This window comes from Diachasmimorpha longicaudata, chromosome 15 (genome assembly GCF_034640455.1).
Source record: "Diachasmimorpha longicaudata isolate KC_UGA_2023 chromosome 15, iyDiaLong2, whole genome shotgun sequence".
NCBI classification, from domain to species: Eukaryota; Metazoa; Arthropoda; class Insecta; order Hymenoptera; family Braconidae; genus Diachasmimorpha; species Diachasmimorpha longicaudata.
The window spans coordinates 3,178,525-3,198,878 of record NC_087239.1 but is presented as its reverse complement, the minus strand read 5'-3'; the positions used below and the strand labels follow the sequence as shown (position 1 = coordinate 3,198,878).

The 20,354-nt window shown below is 37.1% G+C and overlaps 3 protein-coding genes across 3 annotated transcripts; 2 read left to right on the top strand and 1 right to left on the bottom strand.

The window, feature by feature from the left end:
* On the top strand, window positions 1-6,545 carry LOC135169860 (spindle assembly abnormal protein 6 homolog). Its single transcript, XM_064135248.1, has 3 exons — window positions 1-358; window positions 2,734-3,260; window positions 3,633-6,545. Exons 1-3 carry the CDS (start codon window positions 161-163, stop codon window positions 4,930-4,932), a joined length of 2,025 nt encoding a protein of 674 aa, XP_063991318.1. The 5' UTR covers window positions 1-160; the 3' UTR covers window positions 4,933-6,545.
* Window positions 5,852-11,801, bottom strand: LOC135169859 (pleckstrin homology domain-containing family M member 1). Its single transcript, XM_064135247.1, has 2 exons — window positions 10,154-11,801; window positions 5,852-8,125 (listed from the first exon to the last, which is right to left on the bottom strand). The coding sequence occupies exons 1-2, from the start codon at window positions 11,447-11,449 to the stop codon at window positions 7,325-7,327; spliced, it is 2,097 nt and encodes a 698-aa protein (XP_063991317.1). The 5' UTR covers window positions 11,450-11,801; the 3' UTR covers window positions 5,852-7,324.
* Window positions 11,802-15,113: 3,312 nt separating this feature from the next.
* LOC135169533 (serine--tRNA ligase, cytoplasmic) lies at window positions 15,114-20,266 on the top strand. The gene is made up of 4 exons (XM_064134607.1): window positions 15,114-15,841; window positions 17,123-17,629; window positions 18,213-18,469; window positions 19,908-20,266. Exons 1-4 carry the CDS (start codon window positions 15,380-15,382, stop codon window positions 20,164-20,166), a joined length of 1,485 nt encoding a protein of 494 aa, XP_063990677.1. The 5' UTR covers window positions 15,114-15,379; the 3' UTR covers window positions 20,167-20,266.
* The last annotated feature ends 88 nt before the right edge of the window (window positions 20,267-20,354 follow it).

The window sequence follows — 20,354 nt, the reverse complement described above, 5'->3', positions numbered from 1 at the left end:
TCCCCCTTCATCGCTGTTCTGTCCGACGACGCTGACAATTTAAAAGTTGGAATGTCATTATGTGATGTTTCATATTCCATCAATTCAATTGATGTTAATGTACATATTGTTTTAACCCAAATGTACCCGGTGATAGTGAGACCCCATTCATGAAGTACTAATGAGGAGGGAGATGAATTTCATGAAAAATGTGTTGGTGAATAATAAGACTGGTGATGCCATGCAACTTAACAATGTTGAAATATTGTATACAAAAGTGCAAAGAGTTTATGTGAAATCACAGCATAAGGAGGAGAGGCAGAAAGATCTGAGGGTTAATGTGGAAATTCACTCGGGGATCAGTCCAGTTTGTCAGAAGGTATTTTTTTTGCTTTTAGGTTAACCCTCGTCTGCTTGTTTTGACGTGAAAACGGGCGCTTCCAAGAACAAGTCGACCACCGACTCTTTTCCACAGAAATAATTACCGTTACTTTACGCATAAATAGTCAGTTTTTCCTTCATTTGTACTAATTTCATTAGCAGTTTGCTTTCGAATGAATCCCCACCAATTCAATTTCCAAAATGAACATTAGATATTAACAAATCGTATGAAAGTTGTGCATAAATTGTGTCAGGTTGACGTTTTGTCACATCTCTCAATATTGAATAATGGGATTAATAACTAATGCACACAATAAAAAAATACTGAAATATTTAAAACATCATGTGAATATGTAATACTGCAATACTATTCAATCGATCTTACAACATTGTTGAACGAAGGTAAATTTTCCAACGCCCAAGAGCAGAGAAACTCCTCTCGTTTGTAAATGTAGTGCTGGATATTGTCAACATCAATTTAAGAATGTTGAATTTTGGAGTTTTTCCCACATACAAAATTCACTCGTCCCAGAGTTTTTATATTGAATACTAGAGAAAATGTTTTATTGATTAATTGTCGTCAGAGCCTTTTCCTTGGGACCTTTTATTACTGCACTTTTCCAAAGGGATTTCCCCAAAACCATGTGGGGCCTGACGAATAATTTAGTTTTCAGTGTCTTCTAAGATTTCATAGAGAGTACAGTGTCCTCTTGACAATTAGAGTCCAAATAATATATATGAAAGTTTACTGTTAAAATCAACTGTGTGTGTTTTCCCATTATTTTGTTTCTCATATTCCAACAAAGAACTTTGTGATACTGAGGAACTAACTCAGTATACCACGAGTTAACTTCCATGAAATTGACAACATCTTTTATGCTGTGCAAAAGAGTACCTTTCGTTGCAGCAGTATCGACGAAATCATCACGATTCCTAATCAGTCTAGCGTAATCGAAATCTCGATAAAACTTCTTAATTTCACCTATCCTTCCTCCCTTTCCGATCGCAAAAGCCTTGTTGGATACCAGAGTAAACGTACTCGTTTTTAATAATCCACAAGAATAAAAGAACTTTATTTCCTTGTCTGGGAGTACAATTTATTGAGACAACCAGTCGTGTCCAAAGGTGATGTGAAAAGTGAGGTTTACAAGATATTCTTGGGAGAATTTGATGGATGACCACGTGATAACTATTGGATGATCGGAGTAGGGGTAGAGAGTGGACATGTGAGCCTGAGGATCATGGAGGATCTTGAGTGGGACTCTTCGCAGGAAAATCTTCTAAATGAGGGTTGTTTATTCGGGAGAAAGTTGGAATGGTGTTGGATTAGGATATTACTTTTGTTGGATTTTTCATGAAATAAATCAAGAACAAAAGTCAATCTTATTCTCTTCTGAGTGTTGAAAGACTTTTTTATGGGTTAGAATTCTGAGAAGTGTGAGGTATGATATTTACGCTTGATTTTAAGGATGTAGACAAAGTGGAATGAATAGGACTCTTTGAGAGCATGTGACTAGAAGGTCCAGACTCCAGGGTGTTGTTTCCCTTCGTAGATCTAGTTAGTTCTTCTAAGGAATCAGTATAGAAGCAGATGTGTCATCCGAGCATAATTATTTGAGTTCAATTATAAAGAATAAAATAGTTTAAATTACTTATAGAATTATTATTTCTTATAACCCATTTCCAATAGCTCTTAACGGCAATGAGGCTTTAAGGAGAGGAAAAAATGTGGTTCTAATGCTGGAATTTCGGGGTATACAACAGCCTCCTAAAAATTGTCGAGAAATTCAGTTGTATCTGGGGGAATTCCATGAGGAAATTTTTTTTGTGGGGGTTCGTGTGCTGGGATTATGTTATTACTCTGTGTCGTATTTAAAGATTGGTTTATTAGCTAGATATGTTTACATCGGAGAAATATATTAGACTGACTATTTGTCGGGTAGTGTGTCAGTTTATATACCTTCGTTTATCGGAGGTTCGAGAATTGTCCTAACATTCGGTAAGGTACAAGGACAAGTGATATTTGTCTCGAATTTCGGCTTTGGAATATTCGAGACGCTATGAAACCCAACTGACGAGACTACTTTATTTTGGCTCGCGCCACATTTTTTCTCCTGAATTCACGTTTCATTGAAAAAAAATAAATAAATAAAATTACTGTGTATTTTTAATGTAGATTGGAGAAGAAAGCATCGGGTATTCCCACGTATGGTAGACCCCATACCCACCATACACCTTTTGCTGGCCCTGCAAATGGCAGAAACCTTATTTCAACCTTTAGTTTCAACTTATTAATATCAAATGACAATTCCATTTTCATTCTTACGTTTTATTTCTTCGATTGGTCCATTAACATTTGTATTTAATTCCCAGAGCCTGTGCGTTCTCCTAGCAGACGACGACGATCCCTGTTTCCTCTACTCTCTCCTCATCACTGATGAGGACTTCAAGATCCTGAAAGCGCAGCAGGGTCTGCTGGTCGACTTCGACAACTTCGCACCCCAGCTCATAAGTCTCCTCGAGCAATGCAACGTGTCCTGTCCTGGATCATCAAAAGGTCCACCGAAATTCCTGCTCCTCCTCACCGAGGAGAATGGAACGTGGATCTTCAAATTGGTGGAGACGAATAACTTCAAACACTTGTGCCATCTGAGTCTCAGCATTGCCCCTGCCAGTGATCACGATATCAAAACCCATATGGCGATGAAGATTAAAAAGTTGAAGGAAGATCTTGGAAACAGAAACAAAGAGGCTGTGGGCTTGGAAACAAGACTCAGTGCCCTTAATGATGATTTTGAGAGGAAAGTTAGAGAGTACGAGCAGTTGGAACAGAGGTTTTCGACGGAGCAGAACCAGTTGCAGATGACAACGACACACCAATTGAGTATTGAGAAAGAAAGGTGAAAATTTGTTGCAATTTATCATTGTTTATTGCTAAACTTTAAGTTTTGAATTTTTTGAGTTGTGTCAGCCCATCATAATTCTGATGTTAACTGCAGAATGCGATTTTTCTGGAGTTGTTTAGGTTTTGGGGAATTAAATTTGTTAGTTTATTAACCCACTAGTTACGAAATAGTTTGTTTGCAATCTCACCCCCAAAGAGGGCTTCAGTTAATCCTCGACAACATTGACTTACGAAAAATATAAATAATGAAAAAAGGCAATTACTCAAAATTTCTAGGCAAAAGTCTTCTGTTATTTCTCAACATGTTATATTATTATTCAAGAAAAGTTGCAATTGACTCACTGTATTGGTCTCTTAACTCTTTCAGATTGGCCCAGGCGAAACTAGAATGGCAAAAGCTCTCAGAATTAGAAAAAATCAACATAGAACGTCGTCACAGTGAGATCCTGCAGCAGCTCCACGTAGAGCTCTCAGACCTTCGCGCTCAAAATTTATCCTACCGAGAGAAGCAAAATGTCCTCGAGTTAACGAATGCCGACCACCTGAAGCAACTGCAGACCCTGGAGAGAGATCTCGAGATAGCCCAGCGTGACCTCTCCCATCTCAAGAAACAAAACTCAAAGCTCGACGTCGATTACCACGACAAAGACAAAGTCGTCAATGACTTGAGAATGAGAGTAGCCGTTCTCGAGCAAGACCTGAAAGACAAGACAATCCTCATCAACAAACACGTAGAAATGTGGAAAACTGGGAAAGAGCAGAAACAACAACTCGAAGAATTACTCGCAGACAAAGAGAATCAACTGCAAAGAAAACAGAATTCCCTTAAACACGTGGGGGAAGAAGTAATAAAAGCAAATGAAGTCATTAAAAAAATCCAGAATGAACTGTCAACAGCTAAATCCAAATTAAAATTGAGAACAAGTATTTGTCTAGAGCAGGAAAAATTGCTGGATACGAAGCAGAAAGAGATTGGTCAGCTGGAGACGAAGGTTGAGGAAAGTTCCAAGATCATTCGAGACTTGAAGTCAGACGTGGAGAGCTTGCGGAACGAAGTAAGGACACTCAAGTCCCAGATAGAATCCCAGGAGAAAACGATAAAGAATAATGACAATGTCATCAGCTGGTTGAATCGCAGGTTAGCGGACAATCAGATGCCTCTTCAGAATGTAACAACTCCAGTGGCCATTAATGTTCCATCGAATTTTCAATTGACATTGCCACGGACTAATAAATTTATCACGAATAAATACGACAGCAAAACACCAACGACTGGGACAACTCTTCAGCAGAGTGCTCCATTGACGGGTGGATTCAACCTCAGGAATGGAATCCAGACATCGAATGCTAATCAAACGTCGAGAACTTCCCCGGGACGTGCGGGGCTCGGGCTGATCACGGACAACACTGTGGAACCTGGGGGTTTTACCAGAACTGGGCACATGGGTAGCACCAGCACACCCATGGAGAGAATGAATATTTACCATAAATTACCGAGCGCTGGCCTCGTGGAGATCGCGGGGGTTAATGGAGGAAATGAGAATAATAATGGGCCCTTGGGATCGAATATGGTGCGGTCAAAGAGTGCGACTGGGGTGGGGTTGAGAAGGGCGGTATTGGATAAACCTTTGTTACCTTCTGCTTATTTTTCAAAGCCTTTGCATTGACCTTCTCATTTTCTTTGTTTTATAAAAATGTAGAAGGGAGGAGATTCTTTCATGGAAGAAAGGGGAGGTAGATGGGGGAGTGGGGGAGGATTTTGTATGGTTAATGTTGTTAATATACTGTTGTTCATTCAGCAGTTATTCATGAAAAAATTTAATTTCACAATCTAGCGTTTTAAGTCCGTTGACTTTCACAGAATCTTGTTTGCAAGGCAGTAAGAATTTGTTTAAAGTTATGTCAGATTGTATGTTAAGAAAATTAGTTCCTGGTTTGAATCAATTGTATGAATAATTATGCATTTACATGTTGTTATTTTGTTATTTTGCCATCAGATATTGGCATGTAATAACAAACAATTATTCGTATAGAACCGGCGAACAATAGATTATCTAGAAAAGGGCCATTTCGAGACTTTTTCCTGTGAATAAATATTTTTAAGAACAAATGTTGCATAATTATTGATAGAATTTATGTGAAAAATAACAAAATAAGTGGAAAATCTATTGGAATAACAATTTTCAATAGATTTTTAAATCAGTTTTAAAAATTGGATCGAGTTACAGTAGAAATTTAACAGATTTTCTTTTTAATTTTCAATAACTTTCTAATCCGATTTTAACAAATCGTATCGAGTTATCGCAGACATTTAACAGATTTTCATACCGTAAACGCTAGGTTGTTTCATTAAATCGGCCTATTCAGACTGAATTTTGTATCGTCTAATTGACAATTTTTTAATTCAACATTTTATTCTTGTTTCGAGGTGTAATACTTTCATTTAAAAAACATTAATTTCCGGTCCAGAAATTTATGGATTTATTGTAGAATGGAGAATCACACTCTCGAAACTACCTTAATTAATTAGTAAAACAATAATGACTTGGAAAAACTGGACATTTACAGTTAAAGAGTCAAATAATCTTCAAAGAAAATTTGTTTTATCGAGTCGACAATATTTTAGAAAAATGAAAAGCTTTACTTTAGCAACAAAAACATCATAGAATCAAAAATAATCTAATAATAATAATAAATTTGTAATGGATGTTATGAAACGCATAATTCTCCCTCATAAAACAATATATATTCATAGTTTGAAAATGTTTTTTTGAGAGGAGCAAATCTATCGTCGCATTACAACTGCAACAACTTAGAAAATACAATTTTGTACATAAAAAAATTGCCTTAAAACTCTAATTAAGATTCGAGTGTCAGCAGCAATTTGTAGTGTCAATACAAGAGATCTCTGAGTCCTCTTCTTCGTATGTTAAGAAAAATATTGTTCGATACTCGTTGAAGAAGTTCTTCTCGGCTTCAAAGTACAAATTCGGTCATAATCGATGGCACTAGCATATGTTCTTGGTTTTCAGGGTATTGAATGTGTCTTGCCTTAGCACATCATCGTTTGTATATATTAGATTCGTTTCATTTGTATTCTAATTTAATATCACATGTAATGTTTGAGGGGCCACTTGCAAACAAATAATACAAACAATATAAAATCGTAATTGAATGCCCAGTAGTTGCTGGTGTTAGTGAGAGGTGAGAGAGTTTGTTGAGTTAAGCTACGATATTATCAATGATAAACTTTTTAATAAAATTATATGTTGTACAATGATTACATCGCTGAAATACCGATATCCCAAGCCCAATTTGTTTACGAATACCGTCTGAAGATCCTCATATGGCTAGCCTCATACCCAGTGCCATATTTATGTGGTCAAAGGACACTTCAAATCAATTCTACTGCATGATCAGTTCTTGAAAAACAATTTACTCTTCACACGAAGTTTTTTTACTGTCGCAAAATTACGTGAACATGATAAATTCTTCTATTTTCAGATTGACAGATATTTATCCACAACTTGACCCGTCAAATCACTTTGTTAAAACTATTACACAACTTTTTTCATTAAGATATTCTCCATATAAATCCCTCAACATGAATTTTCACATTTATTCCCTTAATTTGTTTGTCTTTCCATTAAAAAAATATTTAATATAATTTCTAATATCGAATTTATGTCGAAAAATTTCTCTAGAAAATATCTTAATGAAATAAATCATAAAAACTGAAATCCTAATAAATTTTTCAATTGAATCCTTCTATTCAAAGCAAAGTCCAGCTTGAGCACCTGAATTTTTCCCCCAATCACCAAAAAAAAATGAAATTTCCGCAGAAATCTGACCAAACATTTTCGTACATTTTAGTTTAAAATTCAATCAATCAATTAATTTATCCTCTGCCCTGAATTTCTTCCTTCCCCCTCGGCGGCCCCAGGTGATAAAGCACCTGGTGAACCCCGTACGAGTGGTTTACCCCCTCTCCAAGGCGCCAGGTACGATCCTACACATTTCGAACCATTGGGCTATTTAAATCTATTATTATAATACAAATCAATTCATATGAATCGGTGAGGATGTCATGATGTTCTGGGGGAGTGTCGTCTCCCCATCGCGGAGCAACCGGTCAATTCGTTTCCTTCGTCTCTCACACTTTGGACATGATTTTGTAGAGTTGAGGCAGTCAGCGTGAAAGACAGCGTTGCATCCGCTGCATCTAAATGTTGATTGCATATCGAATGGATAAATAACTTTGGGATTGTTGCAAACCTCGCAGATAAATCCCTTTTGACTGCACAACCAGCAGTTCAGCACATGATTCCTGGCGTACTCCACGACTTTCTGGAGCTGTTGGGCAAGGGTTCCGGAAGGCACATCAAGCAAATCAGACACTGAGTAGTGATGCACGTGTTCATACAAATAGTCTCTGGGGGCAACTTTTTTCTGCAACGAATCGATTATCGGCTCTCTGCAGGTGAATAAATAGGCACGTAGAAGATTTAGTTGTATTCTGAGGGCCTGCAGCTGGGCCATGCTCTCCACTATTGTGTATATCCTTGGATTCAGTATCTTCAGGTTCAGGAGTGTAGAGCAATCAGTCAGGTATTCAGCTGCTCGTTTACTCACTGGATAATGCTTCAAATCCCAATTGTGGATTATTCGCGATGGGATGAGGAACTCCTCGGTCGACATGCAGTTGGTGCAGTAGTAGTTACCAGTGAACGAACAAACGTGAGCTTTTGCGAAGGTCATTCCCACTGGCTGGTCACAATCCAGGCAACTGTAGTTCTGAGTGTCCAGGCCCTTCTCACGAGGTAGTTTACCAATCTGAGTGTCGAAGTCGTCTGTTGTTATCTGGCATTGGGGAGAGGATTTTAAATCAGAATTAGGTACGTGAAAACAGGTGGTTTTGTAATTAGTTTAGTAATTGAAAGATACTTTACTGATAATTGGAGTTAAGGGGTTACTCTCATGTGATCACTTCGAAAAATCGATTTTTTTTTATATTTTGACAGTAAAACCTATTGAAAAGATGCTGTGAAAAATTCAGACCGAAATTCATAGTATTTGATAAGTTACAGCTCATAGTCGCCGACGTGTCGTAAGCGATTGTCTACCAGGCTTCAAACTTTAAACGCGTTTTTCTCGAATCATCATTTTCTGAAACGGTCAAGGTCCTACAAGAAAAAGTATTCAACCGATTGCTTTAAAATTTACATATGTTCTTCTACTCATTTATAGTTATCGTCCCTACCACAATTGTTTATTTTCGAAAATATTTTCATATTTTTTTTAAACGATTTTTATCGAAAAAGAACAAGATTTTCGTGATTTTTTTTTTGAAGTTCGATATTTTTTTTTTTTAATGAAATTGATTATATTTGGTAGGGACGATAGCCGCAGATCTACTGAATAATAATCCATTCGATTTTTTTATCTCAGACAATATGAACAGCCGCTATCACCTTGACCAGTGAACTACCTTTTTTTGTTGGGGACTGCTTTAACTTAAAAAAAATATATGTTAAAAATGTAAAAAACGAAAAAAAAAATTTTTTCGTACATTTCAAAATACAAATAAAAATATATTAAAAAATCAACATGATTGAAGTTTGTTGTCGCATAAAAAAAAATTTCCTATAAAGTGGTAAAATATAGGCGTTCACATGAGAGTAACCCCTTAATCGAGAGTTGTAAACAAACAAAATTCCGTCGTTGATCAACGTTGAGTAATATTTATGGTAATTTTAATGGAACAATTGGAATGAAAATATCGAAAATCAGGTGAGCAAAGTATAGTTCAGATTATTGTCCTATTGATTTTGGTAATTATTAATTAATTAGTCTCGTTTAGGTAATTTCTAAGGAAAGTGCGGTTGTAGGAAATATTATGGAATTGATACTGAATTTTTCCTGAAAGTTTCGTCATTTTTATCTTAATTATCTGTCAACAATTATGATACTGTCACGTAAAACATCCCAGTCGATTCCATAATCGGGGAGCGAAAGGCGAGTTCCGGAATTTTTACTGAACATTTTGCTTCGTGTAGTGATAAAAAGATGATCTTTCATTCACTGACATCACAAACTGCATTTTCGCTCTTTTTTCATGATTCTTAATGTTCCCAAAAAAAAAACGAAATTTCGAGGATCGCCAAATCTTCTGTTACAGTTTGTTACAGACTCGTAAACAAATGATTGTTCTGGTGGAAAATTGATTTCTCACAAATTATTTATAGAGAGTGCTAATATTAAATAAATGTTCAATTTTTTTATTTTTTCGTCAGTCTTTTTTCAAATGCAAATTATTCTTTTTTCAAGGTTTTAAACGGTTTGTCAATGGTTTACTATTGAAATCCCCATTTAAATTCATATCTGTAAAATGTAATTAATAAAATCATGATCATATCTTAGAGCCAATCGTCAAAAGGAGTTCAAATAAAAATTCTGATGCTGGACGATGAATTTAAAAACCACTTCATGAGTTAAAAAATCGACATACTTAATTGGCAACCGCCCCCTTTTTAAATAAATAAATCTTAACTGTTCTATTAGTTAATTCAATTAGTGAAGAACATTACAAAAAAATCATGAATAATTCACTTATTCACATAAAATTCTGCATGTGAATAAATCATTGAAATATTTTAAACTCTTAGAATCCTCTCTTTCAACCATAAAACCGACTTCTAATTAAATTCTTGGTACAAAAAATTGATTACGATTACGTACAAACGATTTCTCAATGACCAGCACATTATGCATGAGCTATTATCAATTATAATTCTATGATCGTCCACCAAACTCGAATGATTTAATTTATTTTCGTCCATACGAAATTCCTTTTTTTAACAAAAAAAATTCGTCCCCAAGAAATCTTACCTCAGCATCTTCCTCAGGCTTTTTCTTCTCTATCCCCTCGTTGGAAGCATATCTCCCTAAGAAATCCCTCAAGTCCGGTGAAGTAGCATACCCACCAGGATGATAGCTCCTAATAAGCGCATCATATGTTGCTCCTTCTCCAGCCCCTTTCTGAGCCTCCGCATTCGACGCATTCGACCCATCCGACATCACCGATGAAGTCATCGAAGACTCCACATCCTCCAGGGAAGTGGACCACCCCAGCTTTCCAATCAATGAATTTCCAACAGAGACTGTCCCCTCAGCTTTTCCACCACCTTCCTCACCTTCCCTTCTAATCGCAACCCCCTCATCCTCTTTACTGATACCCTCTTGATGGTCTTGGACACTCTCACAACCCTCCACCACTCTCTCCTCACTGCTCCTCCCTTCATAATTCCCCAGATTCCTGTTGGGACTTCTAGCAGGAGAAATCCCTTCTTTCTCCCTTCTCTTCTCTTTCCTCCCCCCATTCGAGAGGATAATCCTGAGAGCTTCGTCCTCACTCACAGTAGCATTATTAAGAACTCCAGAGGAGGTGAAGGATCCAATGCTTCCAATGGAACTAGCCGTTTCGACATCTTCAAGGGTATCAGCCTCAGTGATCTCACTGTTAATGGTCTTGGCGATGTCAACAGCACTGAAAATAGGGCAGGATTTCATCGGTGGTGACCATATAGCAGCCATCAGCAGAGGAGTACTGGACCAGAAGTTAAGAAGGCTATTGTTACAGGCTAAATCGAATGCAATAGCATCCAAACTCTCGATGAGTCTTCTGGCAACTTCCATGTGATCAAAATCCCGGATGAAAGCAGCTCTGTCGTAATAAGGCTTCAATGGGGAACTGTCACGATGTATGGAGGCGAAGTAGCTGGAAAGAAGGCCCTCATTCAGAGCAATTCTAATCCAAGCCCTACAGTAACCCACCTCCGTCGTTATCTGCTTCAGCTCCTGAATGTGATGGATCATCTGACGGTGGGAGAAGACCAGAAGAGGTCCCCAGAATGATGGCTGAGGCATAGCATCGAAGTCGGGGCCTGAGAGGGCCTCTGTCACTCTGTTCAGGAGACTGTCCTTCAAGCCGTGGAGGAATATGGCCTCCAGGACTGAGCACAGGGCCATTGACTCCTCACAGTTCCCCACTGGCTTTCCATCATTCACGTCCTCCACTCCCTGCATCTCCATTACAACAGTATTGAGTTGTTTGCGAAGGGACTCTTTCACCAGGACATTTCTCTTGTTCGTCATCGATGTGACGGTTTTCAGAAGGGCATTCATTTTTGGGGGTTCGGTGGGCTGTTGACTGAATGCTGGCACTTTCACATCGGCACATTGTTGGCGAAATATTACGACTGGTTTCAAATTGGTACAACACTTTGAGGAAATCTCGACATTATCGTTGTTGGAAGGCTCAGTGGGAGTGGCTGGGACTGGGTTTAACCCTATGAAGCGAAGATTTCTGGTGGAATGAGAGATTCCGTTGAAATAGGTAAAGAGTCATCACACAGCTGACACTTCTGACTGGTGACGTTTTTATTATTGCTCGTTGGTGGATCAGGTTAGGTGTAAAAAGTTAAATTGACACCCATTGGTTAGTTAGTTGAGGTAATAGTTCTGATTGTTTTGCAGCTGTTGCATGGGGGGGCTCCGTTTGTACTTTCTCGACTGTACCAATGAACAACTGTACAGAGAATTTTCAAACGGTGAGAGCACCACTGTGCAGGGATTCAACTGTTGAGACAAAAAGCTAAGCTTTACATGCAGGGTTGGGTAAATCGGTGGGATCTAGGGTTTTTTACGTTACACGTATAATACACGTAAATTATGTAAAAAATGTATAAAATGTATAAAACGTATTTTACGGTTTATTACATTCGACCGGATTTTGAATGTACGTATTTTACGTAAAAAACGTAAAAAACGTATAAAACGTATAAAATGTAAAAAATATGTAAATGGCTGTGGAGGTCGAATGTCATGAGGGTGATAAGACTGATAAGTAAATGGCTAAATTTCATGAGATTCACTAGGGAGTTATTAAATGTTACTAGAGGCGAGCATTAAAAGGATCACAACAATGTTACTTTACGATAGTACTTCTGACCCTTGTGACCTTCATGAAATTTGAATTCTCCTTGTTACCCTCGTTAATTGCCGGATGGTTAACCAATTTTTCATGAAATTTGTGTTAAAAACGAAAGCACTGCTGGGGAAAATGGCCACCAGCAGTGCTGGGGAAAATGGCCGCCACTTCCTGTACCATTATTGGCGGATATGTCAACAACTGATTTGGGGGTTATGATGTCTCGCCGGGTTACTAGGTTCAGGGTTGGCGCTTGACAGTGTGCGGAGCGGGGAAATTAAATACCTAGGATGTCGCGAAAAATATGAAATTGACTTTTCATTGAATATTTTAACTCTCATCAGTGCAAAAACATGTAAATTCCATGCGACACGACGTGACGTATAATACGTATTTTACGTTGTTGTATAAAATGTATTTTACGTTTTATACGTTGTTGTATAAAATGTATTTTACGTTTTATACGTTTGAAAAAGGTGACGTAAAATACATGGTATAATACGTGTAAAATACTATGTATTTTACGTGACGTATTTTACGTGCCCAACCCTGTTTACATGTGGCGCTGGGTCCACATGTACAGCCACATTTTTGTCTCGACAGTTGAATCCCTGCACAGTGGTGCTCTCACCGTTTGAAAATTCTCTGTACAGTTGTTCATTGGTACAGTTGAGAAAGTACAAACGGAGCCCCCCCGCAGTCCCGCTCAAATCGCATGCTGTGGACTCGAGTTCGATCCCAGCCTCCATCGTTTATTTTTTTTCTTTTTTATTTATATTACATCAATTTTTTTTCTATAAATGGTTAATCATTAATCGAAATACCTCAAGAGAATCATATAAAATGGTAATTCGAATGATGATTGACCATTTCTTAAAAAAAAGACACTGCAAGAGATATCGAAATTATGTAGGAAACAAGGATCGCTGAATCAATAAATTAAAATGATAGTTGGATTTTTAAGGTGACAATAATTAATATCCCTCTTACCCTGTAAAAAAAACAAAATGTTAGACTATTAAAAGACTCTCTCAAGTTTAATGTGTGCAAAAATCTCGGGGTCATTTCCTCTCAATTAGCTTTTACGGTGAGCTGCTAGGAGGTCTAGCTTAACACAAAGGGACCCTCGTGACCCTATAAGAATTCACTTTAACCCCATTCGATAACAAATATATTTTTCTCCTTTAATATATTGATCGGGTAACTCTACGACCGCTTGTGAGAGAGCAGACTATGAAACTCTCATCTTGAAAGCGCGTTTATTTATTTATTTTTTTATTTATCAACAAATTATTAACCGAAAATTTTCGAGCTCTTAATAAATCAAAGCGAATTAATATGTGGGAATATTTATTTAAAAAAAAGGAACGGCATCCTGTTCCTCGTAATCGCACCCAAAATGGACTAAAGCCATCTAGGAACAGATTCAGTTACCACCTGTTAACCCATTATCCCTTTTAAAATCAATGCTCACCCAGTAAAAGTATCGTATTTTTCAATAGTTTCATAAGTAGACTCAGTATCTCGAGAAACGACGAGAATGGTTTTCTTCTGATTTGATCGGTACCTATAAATGTCAACCCAATTTTCCACCCTCACTACCCCATTTCATAAATTGCCGACGGGGTAAAAAAAATTGTCTCCACAGAGGATAGAAAAGGGGGGTAGGAAAATGGGGTTGGGCACGAGATGCTGAGTCTACTTATGAAACTATTGAAAAATACGATACCTTTACTGGGTGAGCATTGATTTTAAAAGGGATAATGGGTTAACAGGTGGTAACTGAATCTGTTCCTAGATGGCTTTAGTCCATTTTGCGTGCGATTAGGACGAACAGGATGCCGTTCTTTTTTTTTAAATAAATATTCACACATATTAATTCGCTTTGATTTATTAAGAGCTCGAAAATTTTCGGTTAATAATTTGTTGATAAATAAAAAAATAAATAAATAAACGCGCTTTCAAGATGAGAGTTTCATAGTCTGCTCTCTCACAAGCGGTCGTAGAGTTACCCGATCAATATATTAAAGGAGAAAAATATATTTGTTATCGAATGGGGTTAAAGTGAATTCTTATAGGGTCACGAGGGTCCCTTTGTGTTAAGCTAGACCTCCTAGCAGCTCACCGTAAAAGCTAATTGAGAGGAAATGACCCCGAGATTTTTGCACACATTAAACTTGAGAGAGTCTTTTAATAGTCTAACATTTTGTTTTTTTTACAGGGTAAGAGGGATATTAATTATTGTCACCTTAAAAATCCAACTATCATTTTAATTTATTGATTCAGCGATCCTTGTTTCCTACATAATTTCGATATCTCTTGCAGTGTCTTTTTTTTAAGAAATGGTCAATCATCATTCGAATTACCATTTTATATGATTCTCTTGAGGTATTTCGATTAATGATTAACCATTTATAGAAAAAAAATTGATGTAATATAAATAAAAAAGAAAAAAAATAAACGATGGAGGCTGGGATCGAACTCGAGTCCACAGCATGCGATTTGAACGGCACTGCTACGGAGGCGTTACCGGCTTGGCCGATATGCAGATACCCGAGTAGAACTCGTGGCGCCCCGTCTCCTCGGGGTGAAATCACGTCGGTAACGTGGAGAAACTGGCGTCACTCAAACCCCCAGAGCTGAGCCTCTACTTTAGTCTATCCTCTTTGCCTAATAAAACTAATCACTTTCCTTATCAGATTTAGCCATTAAGATTGAAAATCATCATTAAACCGATAACTTCATAACAATCGACGAGACATAACCTACAAACAATTTCGAAGATATTGACAATATTTATGTTGACCTTCAAATAAAAAAGAAAACGGAGAGCAAACTTATTCATATTAAAGTTTTTAATTGATAAAAATATAAATAATCATTATCAATGCGAATTAATCAAGCAACAATGCTCGACAATGCACCTTCAAATGATCTGAATTGATAAATTTATTAATTTGTAATCATGTGGTGTTGACCTCCTGGGGCTCCCCAATTCGTTGGACCGCTTCCGTCTCGTCCGCACTCTTCATGTAAAGAAGGTTAAAAACGTGTTTCCTTCAAATCCTGTCAAACTTTTTAGTTTGAACGACAACAATAAAAAATTATTCCCGGAAATCAGAACAATGGTACTCGATCTCGATTTATTTCGCGAGGATAAGGGCTTTAATCCCAATAAAATTCGGGAGAACCAGACGAAACGATTCAAAGATGTTGAACTCGTAGAGACTGTCATCCAGAAGGATAAATTCTGGAGACAGCTGCGACACCGAGCCGACAATTTAAATAAACTAAAAAATGTATGCAGCAAGGAAATTGGTGAAAAGATGAAGAAGAAAGAGCCGGTGGGCGAAAGTTCAGAGGTACCTGAGGAATTCAGTTCTAATCTCGATGGAATCACTTCGGATAACCTGAAAACCCTCACTGTCACGCAGATCAAAGCCATTCGGGGTTTGATTGATGATGCAATTGTTAGCAATAATGATGATTTAATAAAGGTCGAGGGTGAGAGGAACTCGGCGTTGAGGGAAGTTGGAAATCATCTGGATCCTAGTGTGCCGGTTAGCAATGATGAGGATGAGAATAAGGTATAGACAAAATCATTACTAATTACAATGTTTCATCTGTTCTATTGGCAGTTGATGGAATATTTCAGAATTGGATTTTTCCAATTCCAATTGGATTTTTCCAGATCTGAAATATTCCAAACATTTGGTGAGACTAAAGCTACCACAAAAAGAGCCTTACAAAGGATATTTCCTTAGAATATCGAGCAATTTACAAATTAAAAATTTTATTTTGGCCCATGGTAAGACATTTGGTTGTGATGATCACTAAATTATAGAAATATAAATGCAAAAGTGAATGAAAAGGAATATTAACTTGAAAAACTTATGAACTCTGCATATCTGTGTAATCGAAATGTAATTTTTTATGTTTTTTTTCCTAATCTTCAAGATTTTATCCAGTGTTAACGAAAGAAAGCTGTATCATATGCTAATCAATTATATGCAAATCAAGAAGCTAATTAAGCTGTCTCACATGTTCCAGTAGAACAATTAGAAAAATAAAACCCGTCATATTTCGGCATTTACACACACGTTTTTGTGATTTTTCGAGTGTTTCACTCAAGTTGTTTCGTTTACGAACCTTCCAATGTTTATGGAGAAGAATATACTAGAGGACAGCATCAAAACAGTTGTTTGATCATCAACGAGGAAAGAATGAAACGTTAGATTTCAATGACAACTGGGGGTGAAAATTTTTCATTTTTCAAGATTCTAATGTTACAATCACAACACTCACATTTTCAATATCAATACGTTTAACAGCAAATATTAAAATAACGTTAAATGACGCAATTTTCGTCGCTGACATTAATATGTATTGGAGTTTACATTTCGAATGTCTGTCAAAAATTAATTTTCAGATGGAATGAATAGATCTTTGTACGATTACTATTTCTTTTATTCTGGTGTTTCCACTTGAGAGTGGAAAACATTTTTAAGAGAGAAAATTCTAGGAAGTTTGGAGGTGATGTGTATGTTCTGTTTCTGAATGTATAGAGAGGTACATGAGTGGGACCATTGTTGATGAGAGACATCAGGTCCAGGGTGTTGTATCCCTTTATTCTATCAGTTAGTTCCATTAGTTTGTGCCTTCCAGCGTATAAAATAAAAGTTAAAACGGGATTCACACGTTTAATCATTTAACAATTATCCCATCTCCAATAATATGCAAAGAAAAATCCTGAAAATATCCCTAGCTTCGGCGATACTCGGAAATAGTTCATAGTTTACCCAAATTAAGTCATTTTATCCCTTCGTTACTGAATCATCAATCCTAAATTCGATTCTTTATCATTCCAGGTGGAGCGAACCTTTGGTGACTGCACCGAAAGGAAAAAGTACTCTCATGTGGACCTGATCCACATGATCGACGGCATGGACGCCGAACGAGGAGCAGCAGTGGCGGGGGCTCGAGGGTATTTCCTGACGGGGCCTGCAGTGTTCCTGGAGCATGCCCTGATCCAGTACGCCCTGAGGAAATTATTCGAAAAAGGATATAAACCACTTTATACTCCATTCTTCATGAAGAAAGACGCTATGCAGGAGGTGGCCCAGCTTGCCCAGTTCGACGAGGAGCTGTACAAGGTGGTCGGTAAGGGAAGTGAAAAAGCCGACGAAAAAGAGTCCGAGGAGAAGTACTTAATTGCGACTTCGGAGCAACCCATCGCCGCGTATCATCGTAATGAGTGGATTCCTGAGGCTTCGTTGCCCATCAGGTACGCTGGGCTCTCCACGTGTTTTAGACAAGAAGTTGGATCCCATGGGAGGGACACCAGAGGAATTTTTCGAGTTCATCAATTCGAGAAGGTGAGGAAGATCAGTGATACAAGTTTTGGTGATTGTCGAGCCCTTCCAGAGATTCCATTCACCTGAAGAAGCTTTTTATTGATATGATGGGCTGGGGATATTCACCAGGATCATTGAAAGAGTTGATATCAGTATCAAATCGATAAACTGTGATGAGTCAATTGTCCAGGTTAAATAACTTTCATTGGTCACCGATGACTTTTAGAAATCACTCGATCCCGTGTGATATCTAAGAGAGATTCGGTCACTTCAATTTTTAATAAATAAATATTAGAAAATAAATTCCTGAATAATTTTTGATACTGATTTTTCACACCAAGTGCAAAGTGGAGGAGCATTTTTCCATTAAATGAACTTGAAAATTTATTGACAAATGAAAAACTCAATTGATAATTGCTCCGGTGGACGTGGCATCTTGGAGAACCACCTAAAGACAACAAATACTGTACTATTATTGTTTTTCATACCTTTGACATTGATTTATTTCTGATCTGCATATGAATAGTCAAAATCACAATAAAATCAATCAATTTAATTAACGAATATAGCGAATTTAATTAACGAACGTCATTTTGTTGTACAGGTAGAACAATTTTGTATCACTTCCCCCCATGACAATGAATCCTGGAAGATGATGGACGAGATGATAAAAAATGCTGAGGAGTTCTACCAGGATTTGAACATTCCGTATAGAATTGTTAATATTGTGTCAGGTGCACTGAATCACGCGGCATCAAAAAAACTGGATTTGGAAGCTTGGTTCCCAGGATCTGCTGCTTTTCGCGAATTGGTGTCGTGCAGTAACTGTCTGGATTATCAAGCTCGACGTCTTCTTGTCAGGTGAATATTTTTATTATTATATATTTCCTTGATGTTACAAAATTTTTCTCCTTTGTTTCACATCCTCCCCAGCTTCTCTTAAAATTTATAAAGTATTTAACATTTATAAAAAACAATTAGCAGCATTTATATAAACAGAAACAAAAAAAAACAGTAATTTATTCTCCTTTCGGCCCCTACTCTTCCTTTTAACCTCCTGTACTTGGTCTTAACTGCCCGTTTCCTTTTCTTTCTGCTCTTTAGTCTCCGCTTCTTCATCCTCTTCAGCCTCATCTTCTGTCCTATGGTGCCTTCATCAACGCTTCCTCTACCCTCCTCAGCCTCTCGCACATTCTCTTCTCCGAAGGCTCTCCCAGAATCTCCACCATCCTCTCCTTCCAGTATCTCCAACTATTTCCTTTACACCATCTTTCCCACTACCTCTCGTCCTCTTCCCCCAGCCTCTTCATTAAGGGGTTACTCTCATGTGAACGCCTATATTTTATCACTTTTTAGGAATTTTTTTTTTTATGTGACAACAAACTTCAATCATGTTGATTTTTTAATATATTTTTATTTGTATTTTGAAATGTACGAAAAAATTTTTTTTTTTCGTCTTTTACATTTTTAACATATATTTTTTTTAAGTCAAAGCAGTCCCCAACAAAAAAAGGTAGTTCACTGGTCAAGGTGATAGCGGCTGTTCATGTTGTCTGACATAAAAAAATCGAATGGATTATTATTCAGTAGATCTGCGGCTATCGTCCCTACCAAATATAATCAATTTCATTGAAAAAAAAAAAATATCGAACTTCAAAAAAAAAATCACGAAAGTCTTGTTCTTTTTCGTTAAAAATCGTTTAAAAAAAATATGAAAATATTTTCGAAAATAAACAATTGTGGTAGGGACGATAACTATAAATGAGTAGAAGAACATATGTAAATTTTAAAGCAATCGGTTGAATACTTTTTCTTGTAGGACCTCGACCGTTTCAGAAACTGATGATTCGAGAAAAACGCGTTTAAAGTTTAAAGCCTGGTAGACAATCGCTTACGACACGTCGGCGACTATGAGCTGTAACTTATCAAATACTATGAATTTCGGTCTGAATTTTTCACAGCATCTTTTCAATAAGTTTTACTGTCAAAATATAAAAAAAAATCGATTTTTCGAAGTGATCACATGAGAATAACCCCTTAACTCCTCGCATCCAAAAACATGTCCCATCTTCTCCTTTTCCCTTTTACACGCCCTGTCTTGTCAAGTGAATATTTTCAAACATCGCCAGATGACAGGGCAAGATGGCAGATGCCTTTTTTATAACATTTATCAATCTAGGGAAATTCATCTGTCCTTAATTCGATCTTTTACTAACAATTTAATATTCCTTTTTTAATCTCAATCGATTATCTTCTTCAAAAAAACAAATGTGAGGATAAAATAATGTTGTTTTTGCAGATATGGACAGACGAAAAAAATGAATGCCTCAGTGGATTATGTGCACATGTTAAATGCAACCATGTGTGCAGTAACGCGTGTTATCTGTGCGATTCTTGAGGTTAATCAAACAGAGACAGGAATAACAGTACCGAAAGCAATTTCGATGTTCATGCCACCGCAGTACCAGGAGGTGATTCCGTTCGTCAAGCCAGCCCCGATTGAGGAAGCAGAGAGTAAAAAGCAGAAAAAACAGAAGGAGAACATGAATAAAGTATAAACAATACTTTCACATTCTCTGTCAAGCATTTATACATAATTTTATTAATGCATTTTTGCATCTAATAAAGCTTCAAGACTCTGCTAACAGCATCATTGAATTATCTATTTGTTCATTTATTTGACTTTTTGTTGAATTACCTCCATAAACTCCATAAACTAGTCTCAGCACAAATATGTGAAGGGTTA